The sequence below is a fragment of the Macaca nemestrina genome, chromosome 10 (genome assembly GCF_043159975.1).
Source record: "Macaca nemestrina isolate mMacNem1 chromosome 10, mMacNem.hap1, whole genome shotgun sequence".
Classification (NCBI taxonomy): Eukaryota; Metazoa; Chordata; class Mammalia; order Primates; family Cercopithecidae; genus Macaca; species Macaca nemestrina.
Window position 1 is genome coordinate 9,730,093 of NC_092134.1, and position 20,563 is coordinate 9,750,655.

The following is a 20,563-nucleotide window of genomic DNA, read 5'->3' on the forward strand; positions in this document are numbered from 1 at the left end:
GAAGCAAGAGAATGGCGTGAACCTGGGAGGCAGAGTTTGCAGTGAACCGAGATTGCGCCACTGCACTCCAGCCTGGGTGACAGAGCAAGACTCCGTCTCAAAAAAAAAAAAAAAGAAAAAGAAAAAGAATAGTTGATGTCGAAAATACCACAAACATAAGCATTTGAAAGTGGCTATATTTTGGGAATGAACTGCCTTCCATGAATTCACAAATGATTCCAAATTTTCACTGTCACTTGTACAATTTTGAATGCACAAGTTATCCCCGTTTTAAATTAGGAATTGAGCAATTCACTGGTGGTTGGCTGTGTGTTAAGCACTTGGCTATATACATTCTACCATATAACCTGGCAGAGGTCCATATGAAATTAGATCTTATTTTTCCAGTTTTATAGATAGAGGTCACTAAAGCACAGAAAGATTTAAAGGTTAAAGAGTTTTCCTAGGTTGACAGAGATAGTTAATGATGCATGGGAACTAAAACCTGTGTCTTTGTATATTGTGAAACCTGTTTTTTAATATATAGAGAGCTGGGTGTTTCAGTAGTCTTCTTTAAAAGAGCCCCCCCTTTTTTTTTTTTTTTTTTTTTTTTTTTTTTTTTTTTTTGGTGACAGGGTCCCCGTCACCTGAGCTGGAGTGCAGTGGCACCATCTTGGCTCACTGCAACTCTGCCTCCTGGGTTCAAGGAGCTGGGATTACAGGGATGCACCACCGTGCCCTGCTAATTTTTGTATTTTTAGTAGAGACGGGGTTTCCCCATGTTAGCCAGGCTGGTCTTGAACTCCTGAGCTTGCAGTGTGCCTGCCTGGGCCTCCCAAAGTGCTGGGATTACAGGTGTGAGCCATCCCACCTAGCCCTGTTTGGATTTTAGAAGTTGACTTCTTGCTGGGCACGGTGGCTCACGCCTGTAATTCCAGCTCTTTGGGAGGTTGAGGCAGGTGGCTCACCTGAGGTCAGGAGTTCAAGGCCAGCCTGGCCAATATGGCGAAACCCCATCACTACTTAAAATACAAAACTTAGCCGGGCCTGGTGGCAGGGTGCTTCATAATCCCAGCTACACGGGAGGCTGAGATATTAGAATCACTTGAACTCGGCGGGTGGAGGTTGCAGTGAGCCAAGATTATGCCACTGCACTTTAGCCTGGGAGACAGAGTGAGACACTGGGAAAAAAATTATCTGGTCATGGTGGCATGTGCCTGTAGTCCCGGGTATTTGAGAGGCTGAGGTGGGAGGATCACATGAGCCAGGGAAGTTGAGGCTGCAGTGAGCTATGATTGTGACACTGCACTCCAGGCTGGGCAACAGAGTGAGGCCCTATCTCCAAAAATAAAAAAGTTTTATAAATTGATTTTCTGTTGATTTTCTAAGTATTCTGTGTCTATAAACCTATAATTATTAGGCCTCTTCTCAAATCCGATACACAAATTGTGACTATGCCAGAGTTTCTGCTTTTACTCTGTTGTCCTGAATTTGTTTTGAAACTGGTACACTTGAAGGCAGTCTTGACTTAGTACTTCTGTATCCAGTCTCTTCTTCAGAATAAATGTTTATAACCTTATTTTTTATGGGAGTCCAAAAGGTTGCACTGACTTGTGAATTCTGTTTGTTCTTTGACTTACATAAATACTTTTCCTCTGCACTTTTCATTTGAATTAATTCATGAACTAAATATGATGTACTGGATCTTAAGAAACATTGAATTTGGGCTGACCCTCTTGTTTGTGACTGGGGGTAGGTGAAGAAATAACTCGAGAAGCCAAAAAAGCACGAAAAGTAGGTGGCCTTACTGGTAGCAGTTCTGATGACAGTGGAAGTGAATCTGATGCCTCCGATAATGAAGAAAGTGACTATGAGAGCTCTAAAAACATGAGTTCTGGAGATGATGACGATTTCAACCCATTTAGAGATGAGTCTAGTGAGGATGATGAAAATGGTAAGTTCAGTATATTAAATATGCACTAAGGCATAATTAATATTTCAGTGTATTTGAAAATGGGATATGAAACCTTTTCTTCTATACAGTACAAATGATCACACAGATTCTAATCTTTGCTTGGTGGAGAGCTCCAGGCTTATCTACCTTCTGGAGGTTTCAGCCTCATATATGTGATAAGATAACCTCAATTTTGTGCAGTTATTTTTAACTTGAAAACGTGGATTTGCCGGGCGCGGTGGCTCAAGCCTGTAATCCCAGCACTTTGGGAGGCCGAGGCGGGTGGATCACGAGGTCAGGAGATCGAGACTATCCTGACTAACACGGTGAAACCCCGTCTCTACTAAAAATACAAAAAAATTAGCCGGGTGTGGTAGCGGGCGCCTGTAGTCCCAGCTACTTGGGAGGCTGAGTCGGGAGAATGGCGTGAACCCAGGGGGCGGAGCTTGCAGTGAGCCGAGATCGCGCCACTGCACTCCAGCCTGGGAGACACAGCGAGACTCCGTCTCAAAAAAAAAAAAAAAAAACGTGGATTTGTACCCTATGGTGTATGGATGACTAATGTAGGTAGTGATCAATTATCAGTTAACACTATAAAAAATTGCATCATGCCTGTAATGCCAGCAATTTGGAAGGCTGAGGTGGGCGGATCACCTGAGGCTGGGAGTTCGAGACCAGCCTAACCAACATGGAGAAACCCTGTCTCTACTAAAAATACAAAATTAGCCGGGTGTGGTGGCACATGCCTGTAATCCCAGCTACTCGGAGGCTGAGGCAGGATAATCACTTGAACTTGGGATGTGGAGGTTGCAGTGAGCCGAGATTGCGCTATTGCACTCCAGCCTGGGCAACAAGAGTGAAACTCTGTCTCAAAAAAGAAAAAATTTCAAAGGCTGTTTCCTTTGAAGATTCTGTACTTGTTTTAACAAGTGATTTGACATATATCTTTCTTTAACACTCAGATCCCTGGTTAATCAGAAAAGACCACAAGAAAAACAAAGAGAAAAAAAAGAAGAAAAGTATAGATCCAGATTCTATTCAAAGTGCCTTATTAGCATCAGGTCTTGGATCAAAACGACCTAGTTTTTCATCTACACCAGTTATCTCACCTGCTCCTAACAGTACACCAGGTATCCATATAGAAACTTCCTTTTTGAAATACTCTTTTAAACAAAAATATTTAAACTTTGTACTAAGTTTTAACAAATGTTCTTTACCTAGCTAACAGTACCACCAACAGTAACAATAGCCTTATAACAAGTCAGGATGCTGTGGAAAGGGCTCAGCAGATGAAGAAAGACCTGCTTGATAAGTTAGAAAAATTAGCTGAAGACCTCCCCCCTAATACCCTGGATGAACTTATCGATGAACTTGGTGGCCCTGAGAACGTTGCTGAGGTAAATAGGCCTGTGTCTCTTGGTGACATTTTTGCCATTTGAACCCCTGTAAAATGAGTTGCATTTATAGTATTATCACATAATAATCTAAATTCTTAGATCATAGAATTCTTGTTCTACTTTTGTTGCCATCCTGCACCCAATGAACTGCTGCCTCCAGTACCTGAGTGTCTGTCCCAAGCCACTGGTCCTAGTTACTGCACTTGTCACGCATCTTTTGTGATCGTGGCCATGTGTCAAGCTTTTTCCAGGGACTATGTTACAGTGTTCTGTATCCTTCAGTGCCTGGTGCAGCACAGCCCGTGCTCTTATCTCCCAAGTGTCTTTAAGGAGAGAGGCACTGAGTCCATCCATCGCAATCAGATACCTTCATTGTAATGACATTGTTTGGCTTCTCAGATGACCGGCCGCAAGGGACGGGTTGTGAGCAACGATGATGGAAGCATATCTTATGAGTCAAGATCTGAACTTGATGTGCCTGTGGAAATACTAAACATCACAGAAAAACAACGATTTATGGATGGAGATAAGGTATGTTTTACCTAGGATGTTTCTCAGTGAAAAGAACAATTCCCGTATATTTAGATTAAGCTTCAGAAGAGTTTTTTTCCTTTTAATATAAGTTATGTCCATTGAGTATTGTCATTCTGTATTTTTTAGTAATTGTACATACTGAATATTGTATGTGTTTTTATTATTTTGTCATTAAATATAATAAATATTGGCCAGGTGCAGTGGCTCAGGCCTGTAATCCCAGCATTTTGGGAGGCCAGGGCGGGTAGATCATTTGAGCTCTGGAGTTTGAGACCAGTCTGGGTAGCATGGTGAAACCCTGTCTCTACTGAAAATACAAAAAATTAGCTGGGTGTGGTAGTGCATGCCTGTAGTCCCAGCTGCTCAGAAGGCAGAGGTGGGAGGATAGCTTAACCCTTGGTGGCGCAGGTTGCAGTGAGCCGAGATCGCACCATTACACTCCAGCCTGGGCAACAGAGCTATTACGCATAGTTTTTTAGTAATTTCCCTTACTCACTGAATATTTTACATGTTTTTATTATTTTATCATTGAATGTAATAAATATTGTGTATAATGCATAGAATTAGATATGGCTCTTGAGTGCTTTGGAGGCTTTTGAAATATTTAATCATGATGTAAAACACTTCGTTCACGCCGGGCATGGTGGCTTATGCCTGTAATCCCAGCACTTTGGGAGGCCAAGACGAGCGGATCATGAGGTCAGGAGTTCAAGTCCAGCCTGGCAAACATGGTGAAACCCCACCTCTACTAAAAATACAAAAATTGGTCGGGCATGGTGGCAGGTGCCCGTAGTCCCAGCTACTCAGGAGGCTGAGGCAGCAGAATAGCTTGAACCTGGGAAGCGGAGGTTGCAGTGAGCCAAGACTGCACCATTGCACTCCAACCTGGGCAACTGTCTCAAAAAAACCAAAAAAGTTCTCTTAGTTCGTCTTGGTGGTGTGACATCTAATGTAATTGTAGTGTCATTCTGATTTTGAGTCTAAAATATTTATGTGTGTCCATATTACTAGTAACTTTGGTTTCACTGTGTATTTTATTGCTGTATCATTTTATATTAAGATGATTTACTGTAAATGGCTTATAGATTACATTCTCATATCCAACCATTGTAGAGATTTTGGGTGCCTCCAGAGACTCCTTTTTTTTTTTTTTTTTTTTTTTGAGACAGAGTCTCACTCTGTTGCCCAAGCTAGAGTGCAGTGCAGTGGCGTGATCTCAACTCTGTTACCTCTGCCTCCTGGGTCAAAGTGATTCTCGTGCCTCAGCCTCCCGAGTAGCTGGGACTATAGGCACGCGCCTCCACGCCTGGCTAATTTTTGTATTTTTTGACAGAGACAGGTTTCACCATATTGACGAGGCTTCTCTTGAACTCCTGACCTCAAGTGATGTGCCCACCTCTGCCTCCCAAAATGCCGAGATTATAGGCGTGAGCTACTGTGCTGACCCAGAGACTCTTTCTGTAGACTTTTTGTTTGTTTGAGAAGGACCATCACTTTGTCCCCCAGGCTGGAATGCAGTGGTGCGATCTCGGCTCATTGCCACCTCCACCTCCTGGGTTCAAGCAGTTCTCTGCCGCAGCCTCCTAAGTAGCTGGGAATACAGGCACACACCACCACACCTGGCTAATTTTTGTGTATTTAATAGAGACAGGGTTTTGCCATGTTGGCCAGGCTGGTCTTGAACTCCTGACCTCAAACGATCCATTCACTTCAACCTTTCAAAAGTGGTAGGATTACAAGAGTTTGAGACCAGCCTGGGCAACGTAGTGGGACCCCTGCTCCCCCCGTACAGGGAAAATAGTCACATGGTGGTACATGCCCACAGTCCCAGCTACTGGGAGGCTGAGGTGAAAGGATCGCTTGAGCTTGAGAGGTGAAAACTATAGAGAGCTATGATTGCACCACTGCACTCCAGCTTGTGTGACAGAGTGAGACCCTGTCTCAAAAAATACATATATACAAAAAGCTAATGATACATATTTTCAAGATTGTAGGTACAGGTATTAGTTATTTTATGTAATTGCTTCATTAATCTACACCCTTATGCATTAGGAATTACATTAGTTGGAATTAGTTTTGGTTGCTAAATAACAGAAAATACAAAGTCTGTTAAGTATTGGTTTCAATAAGAGAGAAGATTATTTCTCTCATGGACACATTTGGGTAGGTGGAGCAGGGCTTGTATGCCCCCTTGAAGCCCAGGCACCTTCCGTGTTGTTCATTAAATTACGTGGGCCTCCATTTCCAAGTTACCTTTGTATTCCAAGATACCTGCTTCAGACTCTGTCACTACCTCTACATTTTACCTAAAAGAGAGGAGACAAGGGGATGAGAAGGGCATGTTGCCTGCTTTTAAGGACATTTCCTGTGCATCATACATTTTACCTACACCTTGCTGACTGGAGAATGTTCACACTTAGCTGTAAGGGAGACTGGGAAATAAAATTGGGAGTCTTACTGTTGAGAAAGAAGGAGAGTGTAAGCAGTCTGCTGAAGGACTTCATTTAAGGCACTGGCCTGCTTGTTCTTACGCAAAGGTGACTTTATTTTTCTTATATTTGACACAGAATATTGCTATCATCTCAGAAGCTGCCAGCTCAGGTATTTCATTACAAGCAGATAGGAGAGCTAAAAATCAAAGACGAAGAGTTCATATGACTTTAGAATTACCCTGGAGCGCTGATAGAGCAATTCAACAATTCGGTAAGTTCCTACAACTGGATTTCACTTAATTATCCAGCTAGGAATCATTGGGTAAATTTGTGCATATCAAAACCTAGGTTTAGGCCAGGCACAGTGGCTAATGCCTGTAATCCCAATATTTTGGGAGGCCACGGTGGGAGGATAACTTGACTCCAGGAGTTTGAGACCAACCTGGGCAACAGAGTGAGACCCTGTCTCTACCAAAAGAAAAGAAAAACAGCTGAGAGCAGTGACTTGTGCCTGTAACCCCAGCACTTTAGGAGGCCAAAGTGAGTGCATCACTTGAGGTAATAGTTTGAGACCAGCCTGGTCAACATGATGAAACCGAGCCTCTACTAAAATTACAAACACAAAAATTAACTGGGTGTGTTGGCACGCACCTGTACTCCCAGCTACTCAGAAGGCTGAGGCAGAGAATCGCTTGAACCTGGGAGGCGCAGGCTGCAGTGAGCTGAGATCACGCCATTGCACTCCAGCCTGGGCAACATAGGGAGATTGCATCTCAAAAAAAAAAAAAAAGAAAAGAGAAGAAAAATTGGCTGGATGTGGTGGCATGTGCCTGTAGTCCCAGCTACTCAGGAGGCTGTGGTGGGAGGATTACTTGAGTTCAAGGTTGCGGTGAGATATGATTTCACCGCTGCACTCCAGCCTGAGTGACAAAGTGTGACTTTGTCTCAAAAAACAAAAACAGGCTGGGTGCAGTGACTCACGCCTGTAATCCCAGCACTTTGGCAGGCTGAGGTGGGCGGATTACCTGAGGTCAGGAGTTCGCGACCAGCGTGACCAACATGGAGAAACCCTGTCTCTACTAAAAATAAAAAATTAGCCGGGTGTGGTGGCTTATGCCTGTAACCCCAGCTACTCGGGAGGCTGAGGCAGGAGAATCGCTTGAACCCAGGAGGCAGAGGTCGCAGTGAGCTGAGATCGAGCCATTTCACTCCAGCCTCAGCAACAAGAGCGAAACTCTAACAACAACAACAACAACAAATCCTGTTTAATGTCTTTTTTTTTTTTTGAGATGGAGTCTCGCTTTGTCGCCCAGGCTGGAGTGCAGTGGCGCAATCTCGGCTCACTGCAAGCTCCGCCTCCTGGGTTCACGCCATTCTCCGGCCTCAGCCTCCGGAGTAGCTGGGAATACAGGCACCCACCACCACGCCCGGCTAATTGTTTGTATTTTTTAGTAGAGAGAGGGTTTCACCGTGCTGGCCAGGATGGTCTCGATCTCCTGACCTTGTGATCTGCTCACCTCCGCCTCCCAAAGTGCTGGGATTACAGGCTTGAGCCACCGTGCCCGGCCAATGTCTTATATCTTATAACTCGAAATCTCAGATCTTGCATTTAAGGAGTGTTATATGTACCTTATAGTATATGATGCATTATGAATTCATTTTTTGCCTGTTTACAAGTTGTAAAAAATATATATATGGTGGGAATTTGTGGGGTTCCAAGAACAGGGCTCCTCAAGGAGTGTCCTTATAAAATTTAAGGATGTATTAGGTCCATATCAGAAGCTGCTACTTCCATATGCTTTTCCAACCTCAGTAGCTTCACCAAAGGCAAACAGCTCCTCCCTCCATCTTCATGTTCTTGTGACCAATGATTTGAAAAACAGTTGTGGGAAAATCCAGAGTAACTGTGTATCAGTAACATGTGGTTAAGCAAAATTGGGATAGCAATGCTAATACTTCTATCATTAAGCAGTTTTATGTGTGTTTTGGTAATTTAACATTATCTGTAATTTTTCTTGTTTAGTGGTTTCCCAATACCAGTTTAGTATTAAATGCTAGGAATACATCTCAGAATATTCTATTCAGCGAACAAAATCAATGATCTTTAAAAAAAAATTTCGTTGCAGGACGAACTCATAGATCAAACCAAGTGACTGCTCCTGAATATGTCTTTCTGATTTCTGAACTGGCAGGAGAACAAAGATTTGCATCTATTGTTGCTAAAAGACTTGAGAGTTTGGTGAGTTTTGGAGTTGTGTGGCTGTGTGTAAAAGATGATCTGTTGTACCTGTTTTCTGGTAAAAGGTTACCTGTGCCTTGACTGAAATTTTTGTTTTAATAGGGGGCACTTACACATGGCGATAGAAGAGCAACAGAATCTAGGGATCTGAGCAGGTTCAACTTTGATAATAAGGTACATTTCAACTTTCAGTATCTCTGAAAACTTGTGATAGTGTATGGTAGCTGTAGGGAACGTGAAAGAAAGGTAGTTACTGTCTAAAACAAAACTGCCTCTCATGTGCATTTGCTTTAAAATCATGACTTCCTGTAAGACAGAATTTCACGGCCGGGCGCGGTGGCTCAAGCCTGTAATCCCAGCACTTTGGGAGGCCAAGACGGGCGGATCACGAGGTCAGGAGATCGAGACCATCCTGGCTAACACGGTGAAACCCCGTGTCTACTAAGAAATACAAAAAAATAGCCGGGCGAGGTGGCGGGCGCCTGTAGTCCCAGCTACTCGGGAGGCTGAGGCCGGAGAATGGCGTGAACCCGGGAGGCGGAGCTTGCAGTGAGCTGAGATCCAGCCACTGCACTCCAGCCTGGGCTACAGAGCGAGACTCCGTCTAAAAAAAAAAAAAAAAAAAAAGACAGAATTTCACATGTAAGTTAGATCACATGTTAAGTATCAGTACAGCAATGTGGTTGTCTTTATTCCTTTTGGAAAACAAGAACAAATGAGAATGAATTAACTGTGAGTTCTCAGAAGTAAAGGAAGTTAATTTTTCTCACGTTTGCTATGTGTAGAGACATGAATTAGGCAGTATAAAATATATATAAAGGCCAGGCGCAATGGCTCATGCCTGTAATCCCAGCGCTTTGGGAGGCCCAGGTGGGTGGATTACCTGAGGTCAGGCGTTCGAGACCAGCCTGGCCAATATGGTGCAACCACATCTGTACTAAAAAAATAAAATAAAATAAAAAAATACAAAAATTAGGCCGGAATCGGTTGCTCACACCTGTAATCCGACCACTTTGGGAGGCCAAGGCAGGTGGATCACCTGAGGGTCAGGAGTTCGAGACCAGCCTGACCAACACAGTGAAACCCTATCTCTGTTAAAAATACAGCAAATTAGCTGGGCGTGGTGGCACTCACCTGCAGTCCCAGCTACTTAGGAGGCAGAGGTTGCAGTGAGCCAAGATCATGCCACTGCACTCCAGCCTGGGCAGTAGGGCAAAACTGTGTCTCAAAAAATTATATAAAAATTAGTTGGGTGTGGCTGGGCACAGTGGCTCACACCTGTAATCCCAGCACTTTGGGAGACCAAGGTGGGCGGATCACGAGGTCAAGAGATTGAGACCATCCTGGCCAACATGGTGAAACCCTGTCTCTACTAAAAATAGAAAAATTAGCTGGGCGTGGTGACTCAAGCCTGTAGTCCTAGCTACTCAGGAGGCTGAGGCAGGAAAATCACTTCAACCCGGGATACAGAGGTTGCAGTGAGCCGAGTTTATACCACTGCACTCTAGCCTGTCGACAGAGCAAGACTCCGTGTCAAAGGAAAAAAAAAATTGGGCATGGTGGCCACGGGCACCTGTAGTCCCAGCTTCTTGGGAGGCTGAGGCAGAGAACCGCTTGAACCCGGGAGGCAGAGGTTGCAGTGAGTGGAGATCGTGACATTACACTCCAGCCTGGGTGATGAGCAAAACTCTTGTCTCCAAAAGAAGAAAAAATAAATAAGTATAAAGATAATTGAGAATTGCTTTTTTGAATCTTTGGTACAATAATAGTTTGTGGTTTTTTGGGGGTTTTGTTGAGAGAGAGTTTTTTGCTCTTGTCGTGCAGGCTGGAGCACAATGACGCCATCTTGGCTCACTACAGCCTCCACCTCCCAGGTTCAAGCGATTCTCCTGCCTCAGCCTTCCGAGTAGCTGGGATTACAGGTGTCTGCCACCACACCCAGCTAATTTTTTGTAGTAGAGATGGAGTTTCACCATGTTAGTCAGGTTGATCTTGAACTCCCAACCTCAGGGGATCCACCCGCCTCAACCTCCCAAAGTGCTGGGATTACAGGCATGAGCCACCGTGCCCAGCCAATAGTTTTTATAGTATTTAGGTGGTAATGTGATTGAAGAGTATCCAAATGCTGAAAGTGGTTAAAGGTTTTGATTTTTTTTGCAGTATGGAAGAAATGCTTTAGAAATTGTCATGAAATCCATTGTAAACTTGGATTCTCCTATGGTATCACCACCTCCAGACTATCCTGGAGAATTTTTTAAAGGTAAGTTTTAAAAATATTCATAACAACGACAATGATTATTGACAAAGATGTACTCAAACCTGTTGTAACGTTTGCTGTTATATTAGTTTTTTTCTTTGGATATAAATTGTATAAAACTTTGAAATTAATGGTTACTAGGACACATAAGTATCTTGTATTAAACAGATTTATTAAAGCAAATTTTATTCAAATGAAGGTGCTCTTACTGTTGATATAGTGAAAGCATGTTTGTCTAATAATAGATTTAAAAGAGGAAAGTCGTTTTAGTACATTAAGTAAAATCACTTTGCCAAATAGCCTTTTTTTTTTTTTTAAGACCGAGTCTCGCTCTGTCGCCTGGCTGGAGTGCAGTGGTGTGATCTCGGCTCACTGCAACCTCCAACTCCCTGGTTCAAGCCATTCTCCTGCCTCAACCTCCCGGGTAGCTAAGATTACAGGCACAAGCCACCATGCCCAGCTAATTTTTGTATTTTTAGTAGAGACAGGGTTGCACTATGTTGGCCAGGATGGTCTTGATCTCCTGACCTCGTGATCTGCCCGCCTCAGCCTCCCAAAGTGCTGGGATTACAGGCATGAGCTACCGTGCCCAGCCCCAAATAACTTTTAAAATTCAATTTAAAGTTGAAAAAGTACCTAGGTAAGTAATCTTTGAGGATTGATTGGTAGGGGTGGGAGGTTTGAATGAAACAAAATTGGCCATGAATTCACAGTTGTTTAAACTGGGTGATGGATACATGTGGCATAGCCTTTTTTTGTTCGTGTATTTGGAAATGTCTTTTTTTTTTTTCTTCTTTTTTTGAGACAAGGTCTCGCACTGTCACCTGGGCTGGAGTGCAATGGCATGATCTTGGCTCATACAACCTCCGCCATCAGGTTCAAAGGATTCTCCTGCCTGAACCTCCCGAGTAGCTGGGATTACAGGTGCCTGCCACTATACCTGGCTAATTTTTCTATTTTCAATAGAGATGGGGTTTCACCATGTTGACCAGGTTGGTCTTGAAATCCTGGCCTCATGTGATCCTCCCACCTCAGCCTCTCACAGTGCTGGGATTATAGACGTGAGCCAACGCACTCAGATGGAGTTAGCATTTTTCACTAGAAAGTCCTTTTGGTATATTAACACATACTGATATGTGTTGTTAACAGTTCATATTGGCATACCAGTTAGGGGGGGTGTTCATCAGTACTCTCGGCTTTCCACAAAAGCAGTTAAGTCTTAACCCTATACCTTCACTCCTTTTGACATCAGCAGTGTCAGAAACAACTCCCTGGGCTGGGGGCGGTGATTCATGCCTGTAATCCCACACTTTGAAGTGTGAGGATTGCTTGAGCCTAGGAGGTGGAGGCTGTAGTGAACTGTGATGGCACCACTGCATTCCAGCCTGGGTGACAGAGACCCTGTCTCAGGGAGAAAAAAAAAAAGACTCCTTGATTTATTTCTAACTTCTTAAAATTACAGGTTATGGCTAGGCGCAGTGGCTCACACCTGTAATCTCAGCACTTTGGGAGGCCAAGGCAGGTGGATCATTTAAGCTCAGGAGATCAAGACAAGCCTGGGCAACATGGAGAAACCCCTTTTCTAAAAAAATTACAAAAAAGTTAGCCGGGCACAGTGGTGCACGCCTATAGTCCCAGCTCCTCAGGAAGCTGAGGTGAGAGGATCCCTTGAGCCTGGGAGGCAGAGGTTGCAGTAAGCCAAGATGATGCCATTGCACTCCAGCCTGGGCGACATAGTCAGACCCTGTCTCAAAAAATATATAGATAGATGGATAGATAGATAGATAGATAGATAGATAGATAGATAACTTGTTTATTATAAGTAATGACAATAATGTTGCAGCCTGGTACAGTGGCTCACACCTGTAATCTCAGCACTTTGGGAGGCTGAGCTGGGTGGATCTCCAGGTTAGGAGTTTGAGACCAGCCTGGCCAGCATGGCGAAACCCTGTCTCTACTAAAAATACAAAAATTAGCCTGTAGTCCCAGCTACTCGGGAGGCTGAGGCAGGAGAATTGTTTGAACCCGTGAGGCAGAGGTTGCAGTGAGCTGAGATCGCATCCTGCGCTCCAGCCTGCGTGACAGAGTGAGACTCAAAAAAAAAGAAAAGAATCTTAACATGTATAATGAAGAGAGTTAATGTGGTCCCCTTAACCCTCCTTCCATTCTCACCTTCTTAGGTCACAGATGACAGTGTGAACAGGGGCAGTTCTCTCCACATTTTCTCCATGTTTATATAAATATCAAGGTTTTTTTTTTAATGGCATGATGTTACTTGCAACATCCTTTTCTCACTTAGTGGTACATTGTAGACATCCCTTGTAATTTATGAGTCAGAGTTGATCCTGTTCTTACAGATGTTCGACAAGGACTGATAGGAGTTGGTCTGATAAATGTAGAAGATCGCTCGGGAATTCTTACTCTCGATAAAGGTACTACTATTAACTGTGTAGCACATAACTGTTGCTATAGTATTAAAGTCCATTATGACGTATGCTTTTGAGCCAAAGGGGAAGCTTCATGTTCTGAAAACATTCTGGGTGGTTTTGGCTGCTGTGGGGCTTGAACCCACGAGGCAGAGGTTGCAGTGAGCCAAGATTGCACCACTGCAGTACAGCCTGGGCAACAGTAGAGCGAGACTCCGTCTAAAAAAAAAAATTGTTTGGGCATGATGGCTCATGCCTGTAATACCATTACTTTGGGAGGCCAAGGCAGGCAGATCACAAGGTCAGGAGTCCAAGACTATCCTGGCTAAGATGGTGGAAACCCATCTCTACTAAAAATACAAAAATTAGACAGGCGTGGTGGCAGACATCTGTAATCCCAGCTACTCGGGAGGCTGAGGCAGGACAACTTGAATCTGGGATGGGGAGGTTGCAGTGAGCCAAGATTGCACCACTGCACTCCAGCCTGGGCAACAGCAGAGCAAGACTCCGTCTCAAAAGACAAAACAAAACAAAAAATTACTGAAGTCAGGGGTGGAGCCTAGACATTTGTAGTTTCCCAAAGCTCCCAGACATTCTAATTGTGCCGCTACAGTTGAGAATTCAGTGTTGGAGAGCTTTCTTATGTACTGAATTGTGTTTATGCTTTCCATAAGTGAGACTGAAGATGCAAAAATTCAGTTTGACAAACCTCTTTTGAGCATATCCTGCAGTGGTGCTAATTCCTAGAGAGAGAAATGGGCAGATTACAGCCTTGTGAGGACAGTGTAAGAGTTAAGAAGGAAGACTTTTAGAAGAGAAAGTGGGACTCGAACTAAGCCTAGATGAATAAAAAAATTTTATTTTATGAAAACATTCATCTTTTGTCTTTACAGATTATAACAACATAGGGAAATTCTTAAATAGAATTTTAGGCATGGAGGTACATCAGCAGAACGCATTATTTCAGTATTTTGCGGACACACTTACTGCAGTTGTTCAAAATGCCAAAAAAAATGGAAGATATGATATGGGAATCTTAGGTAAGTAGGGAAAATATCCTTCCCAACGCCCCCAGGGAAAATGTGGAGTGGAGAAATTCTTTAAATGTATGTACCTGATAAAAATGTTCTTTTTACATTTATATGTTTCTTTCTGTTGTTCAAGATCTTGGTTCTGGAGATGAAAAGGTGAGGAAGAGTGATGTTAAAAAGTTTCTGACTCCAGGGTATTCAACCTCTGGCCACGTAGAATTATACACAGTAAGTTTAGAAAATGTTGTGCATGTGGAATTATTGTCTTCCCATGAGATGCATTTACAGAAATGAGTTTAAATTTTGTTGTTTCTCTTACAGATTAGTGTAGAGAGGGGAATGTCATGGGAGGAAGCTACCAAGATTTGGGCTGAGCTGACAGGACCAGACGATGGCTTTTACTTGTCATTGCAAGTACGACTTTTCCTTTAAATGCTATTCAGATATATAATACTTTTTAATGGCCAATATTGTAATTGTCTCTTCACTTTGTACCTGTTTCCCAGTTGTGTTTAGCTTTCTCTGTTTTGGTAATTTATCGTTGTAATTGTGGGTTTGTCCATTTGTATTACGCTTTTACTTAATGCATTTTAAAGGATGTTATTAGATGTGAGTTTAGAATTTTATATTTTCTTTTTTTCTTTTTATTTTGAGACAGAGTTTTGCTCTTTGTTGCCCAGGCTGGAGTGCAATGGTGCGATCTCGGCTCACTGCATCCTCTGCCTCCCGAGTAGCTGAAATTAGAGGCATGTGCAACTAGGCCTGGCTGATTTTGTATTTTTAGTAGAGACAGGGTTTCTTCATGTTGATCAGGCTGATCTCGAACTCCCGACCTCAGGTGATCTGCCTGCCTCAGCCTTCCAAAGTGCTGGGATTACAGGTGTGAGCCACATCACCCTTCCTAATTTTTGTATTTTTAGTAGAGGCGAAGTTTCGCCATGTTGGCTGGGCTGGTCTCGATCTCCTGCCTCAGATGATCTGCCTGCCTTGGCCTCCCAAAGTGCTGGAATTATGGGTGTGAGCCACCACGCCTGGCTGAATTGTTAACATTTTCTTTAGTATTGTTTTTATTTTTTTTATTTTTATTTTTTTAAAAGACGGAGTCTTGCTCTGTCGCCCAGGCTGGAGTCCAGTGGCACAATCTCAGCTCACTGCAAGCTCCGCCTCCCAGGTTCACGCCATTCTCCTGCCTCAGCCTCCCAAGTAGCTGGGACTTTAGGCGCCCACCACCACATCCGGCTAATTATTTTTTACATTTTTGGTAGAGATGGGGTCTCACCATCTTAGCCAAGATGGTCTCAATCTCCTTACCTCGTGATTTGCCCACCTCAGCCTCCCAAAGTGCTGGGATTACAGGCGTGAGCCACCGCACCCGGCCAACATTTTCTTAAATTAAGCATTTTTCATAAGACAGAGACTTGCTTTAGTCTTAATAATGCTTTATATCTTGAAGACTCATTTTTCAGTTAGTAAAACAGCTGCATTATTTCAGTTATGATTTGTCTCTGTGGACAGAACTAAGGGGTGTGTGTGTGCACACATAACTATACATATATGTATAGATACTTAACAGTATCTTGAGTTTCATACTGACTTACTTTAGACAACATAGTTTTTATTTCACCAGTTCTCTAAGATATTTGGGGTTGTTTTGTTTTTGTTTTTTGAGACAGAGTTTCAGTCTGTCACCCAGGCTGGAGTGCAGTGGCACGATCTTGGCTCACCGCAACCTCCGCCTCTCAAGTTCAAGCGATTCTTCTGCTACAGCCTCCTGAGTAGCTGAGACTACAGGCGTGTGCCACCACGCCCAGCTAAGTTTTCTAGTTTTAGTGGAGACGAGGTTTCACTGTGTTAGCCAGGATGGCCTTGATCTCCTGACCTCATGATCCCCCCGCCTCCACCTCCCAAAGTGCCGGGATTACAGGCGTGAGCCACCGCACCAGGCCCCTTCATTCCTTCTTAAACTTACTTCAGTTTAGAAGCGCCAGGCTAGATTTATTCCACAGGCCTAAGCTGTTGATCCTTGATCTAGAGAAAAGCTCTCAAAGGATCTGGCTCCTAGTTGAGTTGGGGTTTTCTGGTTTGGTTTTGGTTTTTGTAATGGGATCTCCTCCCACTGTCACCCAGGCTGATATGCAGTGGCGTGCGTGATCACGGCTCACTGCAGCTTCAACCTCCTGGGCTCAGACAGTCCTCTCACTTCATCTTCCTGAGTAGCTGGGGCCACAGGTACACTCCACCACACTTGGCTAGTTTTGTTTTTTTTTTTTTTAAATGCAGTTGATATCTCACTGTGTTGTCCAGGCTGGTCTCAAACTCATAGGCTTAAATGATGCTCCCACCTCGGCCTCCCAAAGTACTGGATTACAGTTGTCAGCTACTGTGCCTTGGTGGTTTTGGGGTTTTTGAAATACTGATTGAACTGTAGGTTGATTTGCATGTCATTATAAGAAACGATACAGATAAACATCTTGCATACTTTTACCAGTTCCCCCAGTGGTAATATTTTTCAAAACTGTATTGTGATATCACAACCAAGATGTTGACATTGGTAGAATTCACGTATTTTACTTGGCTTTCCCCCATAGGTGCCATTTTGATTGGTCCACATAGGGTGTTGGTTATTGTTTTCAGGACAGTCTCGAACTCCTCCTGGGCTTGATCCATCCTCTCACCTTGACCACCTGAATGGCTGGGATTACAGGCATGCACCACTGCACCTGGCTCTTGGTTATTAGTTTTAATTTGAAATTATTGCCAGAATATCGCTGTTGGTAGATTGTGATGAAAGTCATGATCCCCAGCTTCCCTTAGGTTGAAGGATGTGGTAATACTGGTCCTTCATTCTCTGCGTGGCAACAGGTGGCTGGGCATGAGGAGTGGTGGCCCTAGAGACCTCATTCCTGGTCTTTGTTTGCCTTTGAACCTTCACTGCATTAGGCCACCATAGTTTTCAGTGTGTGTAACCTGTGCTGCCATTAGGAAGTCAGTGTCAGAATCGCTTTCCACTGTTCTGTGATGATGTATAATTAACCTGACACTGTCAAGACAGAGCCCATTCTTAAGTGTCTAAATACTATCCTGTAAGTATAGGTTTGGATGTTTCCTGTCAGCTGATAAATAATTTTAAATATAATCTTCACCTTAACCATTGTTTTATGACTTTACAGTAATTATATAAACAATGTTTCAATTCGTTGGAAAAAGTAAGAGACCAAGGGTCTTTAATATTCATGAAGAAGAAAGTAAAAGATTATGTTTTTTATTATAAGAATTAATATAGGCCGGGCGCGGTGGCTCAAGCCTGTAATCCCAGCACTTTGGGAGGCCGAGGCGGGTGGATCACGAGGTCAGGAGATCGAGACTATCCTGGCTAACATGGTGAAACCCCGTCTCTACTAAAAATACAAAAAAAAAACTAGCCAGGCGTGGTGGCGGGCGCCTGTAATCTCAGCTACTTGGGAGGCTGAGGCGGGAGAATGGCGTGAACCCGGGAGGCGGAGCTTGCAGTGAGCTGAGATCACGCCACTGCACTCCAGCCTGGGAGACACAGCGAGACTCCATCTCAAAAAAAAAAAAAAGAATTAATATAAAAAGTTAATAGCCCCACAAACAATGATTTATTGTGTTAGAGGGCTGGGAAAATGGTTTTACTTTGTAACTTTTCTTTTTCCTTCCGTGTTGCTCCAGAAATGATTGTTTAGAAGCTGTTCAGTCTTCATTATGGAAGAAATGAATTTTCCAGTTTTTCCTTGAGTTAAATGGAGTTTTAAGAGTAACTCCTTCCTCTTAAAGTTTCTCTCATAAATCCAACTTTAAAAAGTTAAAAGTAGGCCAAGCATGGTGGCTCATGCCTATAATCCTAACACTTTGGGAGACCGAGGCGGGCAGATCACCTGAGGTCGGGAGTTCGAGACCAGCCTGGCCAACATGGAAAAACCCTGTCTCTACTGAAAATACAAAATTAGCTGGGCATGGTGGCGGGTACCTGTAGTCCCAGCTACTTGGGAAGCTGAGGCAGGAGAATCGCCTTGAACCCGGGAGGCGGAGCTTGCAGTGAGCCAAGATCGTGCCACTATACTCTAGACTGGTGACAGAGCGAGGCTCTGTCTCAAAAAAAAAAAAAAAAGTTAAAAATACATACCTGGATTCCAACATTTCTCTAATGCTTCCCTTTCTTCCATTTTTACCTCCATATATGTGGACAATTTGTTCAACATTTTTGCTTTCTGCTGCCATAGCTTTGCTGTTTACAGAACACTTTATCAGGTGATCTCTCACTTTGCCCTTCAAAACCCTGTGACATCAGGAAAGGCAGTACTGGCAGAGACAAGTGCAGAGCACTGGGGCTATCCAAGGCCTTAGCTTGGAGAAGCTTGAATTCTATTGTTAACCTGAAAGGAGAGTAATATTTATTTTTCCATTTTACTGAGAGATGTTTAAAAACATACAGCAGAGCTAAAAGAACTTTCTCTGAAGACCCCTAATGCCTACTACCTGGATTCTACTGTTAACATTTTATTACACTTGGTTTTTCTTATCTCTCTGAGGCTACTTGACTGGGATTCCAGGTACAGGAAATAAAAGAAGCAAAATGATCTGTATTGGACATTTGTGCATTAAAGCTAATTCCACATAGTTTTCTGAAGATAACTTTGGTCTTTAACTTTTTTTTTTTTTTTTTTTGAGACGGAGTCTCGCTCTGTCGCCCAGGCTGGAGTGCAGTGGCGCGATCTCGGCTCACTGCAAGCTCCGCCTCCTGGGTTCACGCCATTCTCCTGCCTCAGCCTCCCGAGTAGCTGGGACTACAGGCGCCCACAACCGCGCCCGGCTAATTTTTTGTATTTTTTTTAGTAGAGACGGGGTTTCACCGTGGTCTCGATCTCCTGACCTTGTGATCCGCCCGCCTCGGCCTCCCAAAGTGCTGGGATTACAGGCGTGAGCCACCGCGCCCGGCCGGTCTTTAACTTTTGTTTTAGCCGGAATTAAGGTCCAATAACTGCCCTTTGGGTGTGGCCGTGTTAGTCTTTTAAACAAGCAGTTTTGGTGTTTTTTGAAGTTACCTATCTATGTACTTACTTAGTGTTACAGTCTCAAGTGATTATATATGCTGACGTGATGATACAAAAACATGTCTTAAAGTGTGTGTTGTAAAATCTTTATATTTTGTCATTTTCTTTAAACAGATAAGGAACAACAAGAAAACTGCCATCTTAGTTAAAGAAGTGAATCCTAAAAAGAAACTTTTCTTAGTTTATCGACCAAATACTGGGAAACAGCTCAAATTAGAAATTTATGCTGATCTAAAAAAGAAATATAAGAAGGTATTTTCTCATTTGTACTTTATATTATATAAGAACACTTATTTTGGGCCAGGCGTAGTGGCTCATACCTGTAATCCCAGCACTTTGGGAGGCCGAGGCGGGCAGATCATCTAAGGTTGGGAGTTTGAGACCAGCCTGACCAACATGGAGAAACTCCGTCTCTACTGAAAATGCAACATATTAGCCCGGGATGGTGATGCATACCTGTAATCGCAGCTACTCGGGAGGCCGAAGTAGGAGAATCGCTTGAACCCAGGAGGTGGAGGTTGCAGTGAGCCAAAGTGGAGCCATTGCACTCCAGCCTGAGCAACAAGAGTGAAACTTCATCTCAAAAAAAAAAAAGAATACTTATTTTGGCTGGGCACGGTGGCTCATGCCTGTGATCCTAGCACTTTGGGAGGCCGAGGCAGTTGGATCACCGGAGGTCAGGATTTCGAGACCAGCCTGGCCAACATGGTAAAACCTCGTCTCTACTAAAGATACAAAAGATAATGAGGTGTGGTGGCACACGCCTGTAGTCCCAGCTACTCAGGAGGCTGAGGCAGGAGAATCGCTTAAACCTGGGACATGGAGGCCATAGTAAGCCGAGATTGTTCCACTGCACTCCAGCCAGGGTGACAGAGCAAGACTCCGTCTCAAAAAAAAAAAAAAAAAAAAAAAAAACTTATTTTATAATATATTGAAATTGTTTAAGATAGTTTTTCTAGGTATGAAATTATATTTTCCTCTTTTTTCTTTTTTTTTTTTAAATGAGGTCTCACTATGTTGCAAAGGCTGGACTGGTCTGGTCTCATGGGCTCAAGCAATTCTTTCACCTCTGCCCCCCAAAGTTCTAGAATTAACAGGTGTCAACCACCGCACCCAGCCTGGTTTAAGAAAAATGTCAACTTTTGTAATGCTGATATCACAGTCTTAATGTTAGCAGCCTTAAGAAACTTCTAGGGTGCCTCCTTCTGTTGCCCAGGCTGGAGTGTAGTAGCGCAATCTTGG

General features: G+C 43.4%; 1 protein-coding gene across 5 annotated transcripts in view; it reads left to right on the plus strand.

The window, feature by feature from the left end:
* The window catches only part of LOC105495454 (strawberry notch homolog 1), an 84,390-nt gene that overhangs the window by 48,855 nt on the left and 14,972 nt on the right, over positions 1-20,563 (plus strand). For all 5 annotated transcript variants that reach the window (XM_071070854.1, XM_071070856.1, XM_071070855.1 and 2 more), the window contains 13 exons: positions 1,736-1,933; positions 2,896-3,063; positions 3,155-3,330; positions 3,730-3,861; positions 6,432-6,567; positions 8,423-8,535; positions 8,638-8,709; positions 10,696-10,795; positions 13,150-13,224; positions 14,112-14,258; positions 14,383-14,477; positions 14,571-14,663; positions 19,436-19,573. In XM_071070854.1, coding sequence (XP_070926955.1) covers positions 1,736-1,933; positions 2,896-3,063; positions 3,155-3,330; positions 3,730-3,861; positions 6,432-6,567; positions 8,423-8,535; positions 8,638-8,709; positions 10,696-10,795; positions 13,150-13,224; positions 14,112-14,258; positions 14,383-14,477; positions 14,571-14,663; positions 19,436-19,573 — 1,643 coding nt within the window. The remainder of the gene's footprint in view (positions 1-1,735; positions 1,934-2,895; positions 3,064-3,154; positions 3,331-3,729; positions 3,862-6,431; positions 6,568-8,422; positions 8,536-8,637; positions 8,710-10,695; positions 10,796-13,149; positions 13,225-14,111; positions 14,259-14,382; positions 14,478-14,570; positions 14,664-19,435; positions 19,574-20,563) is intronic.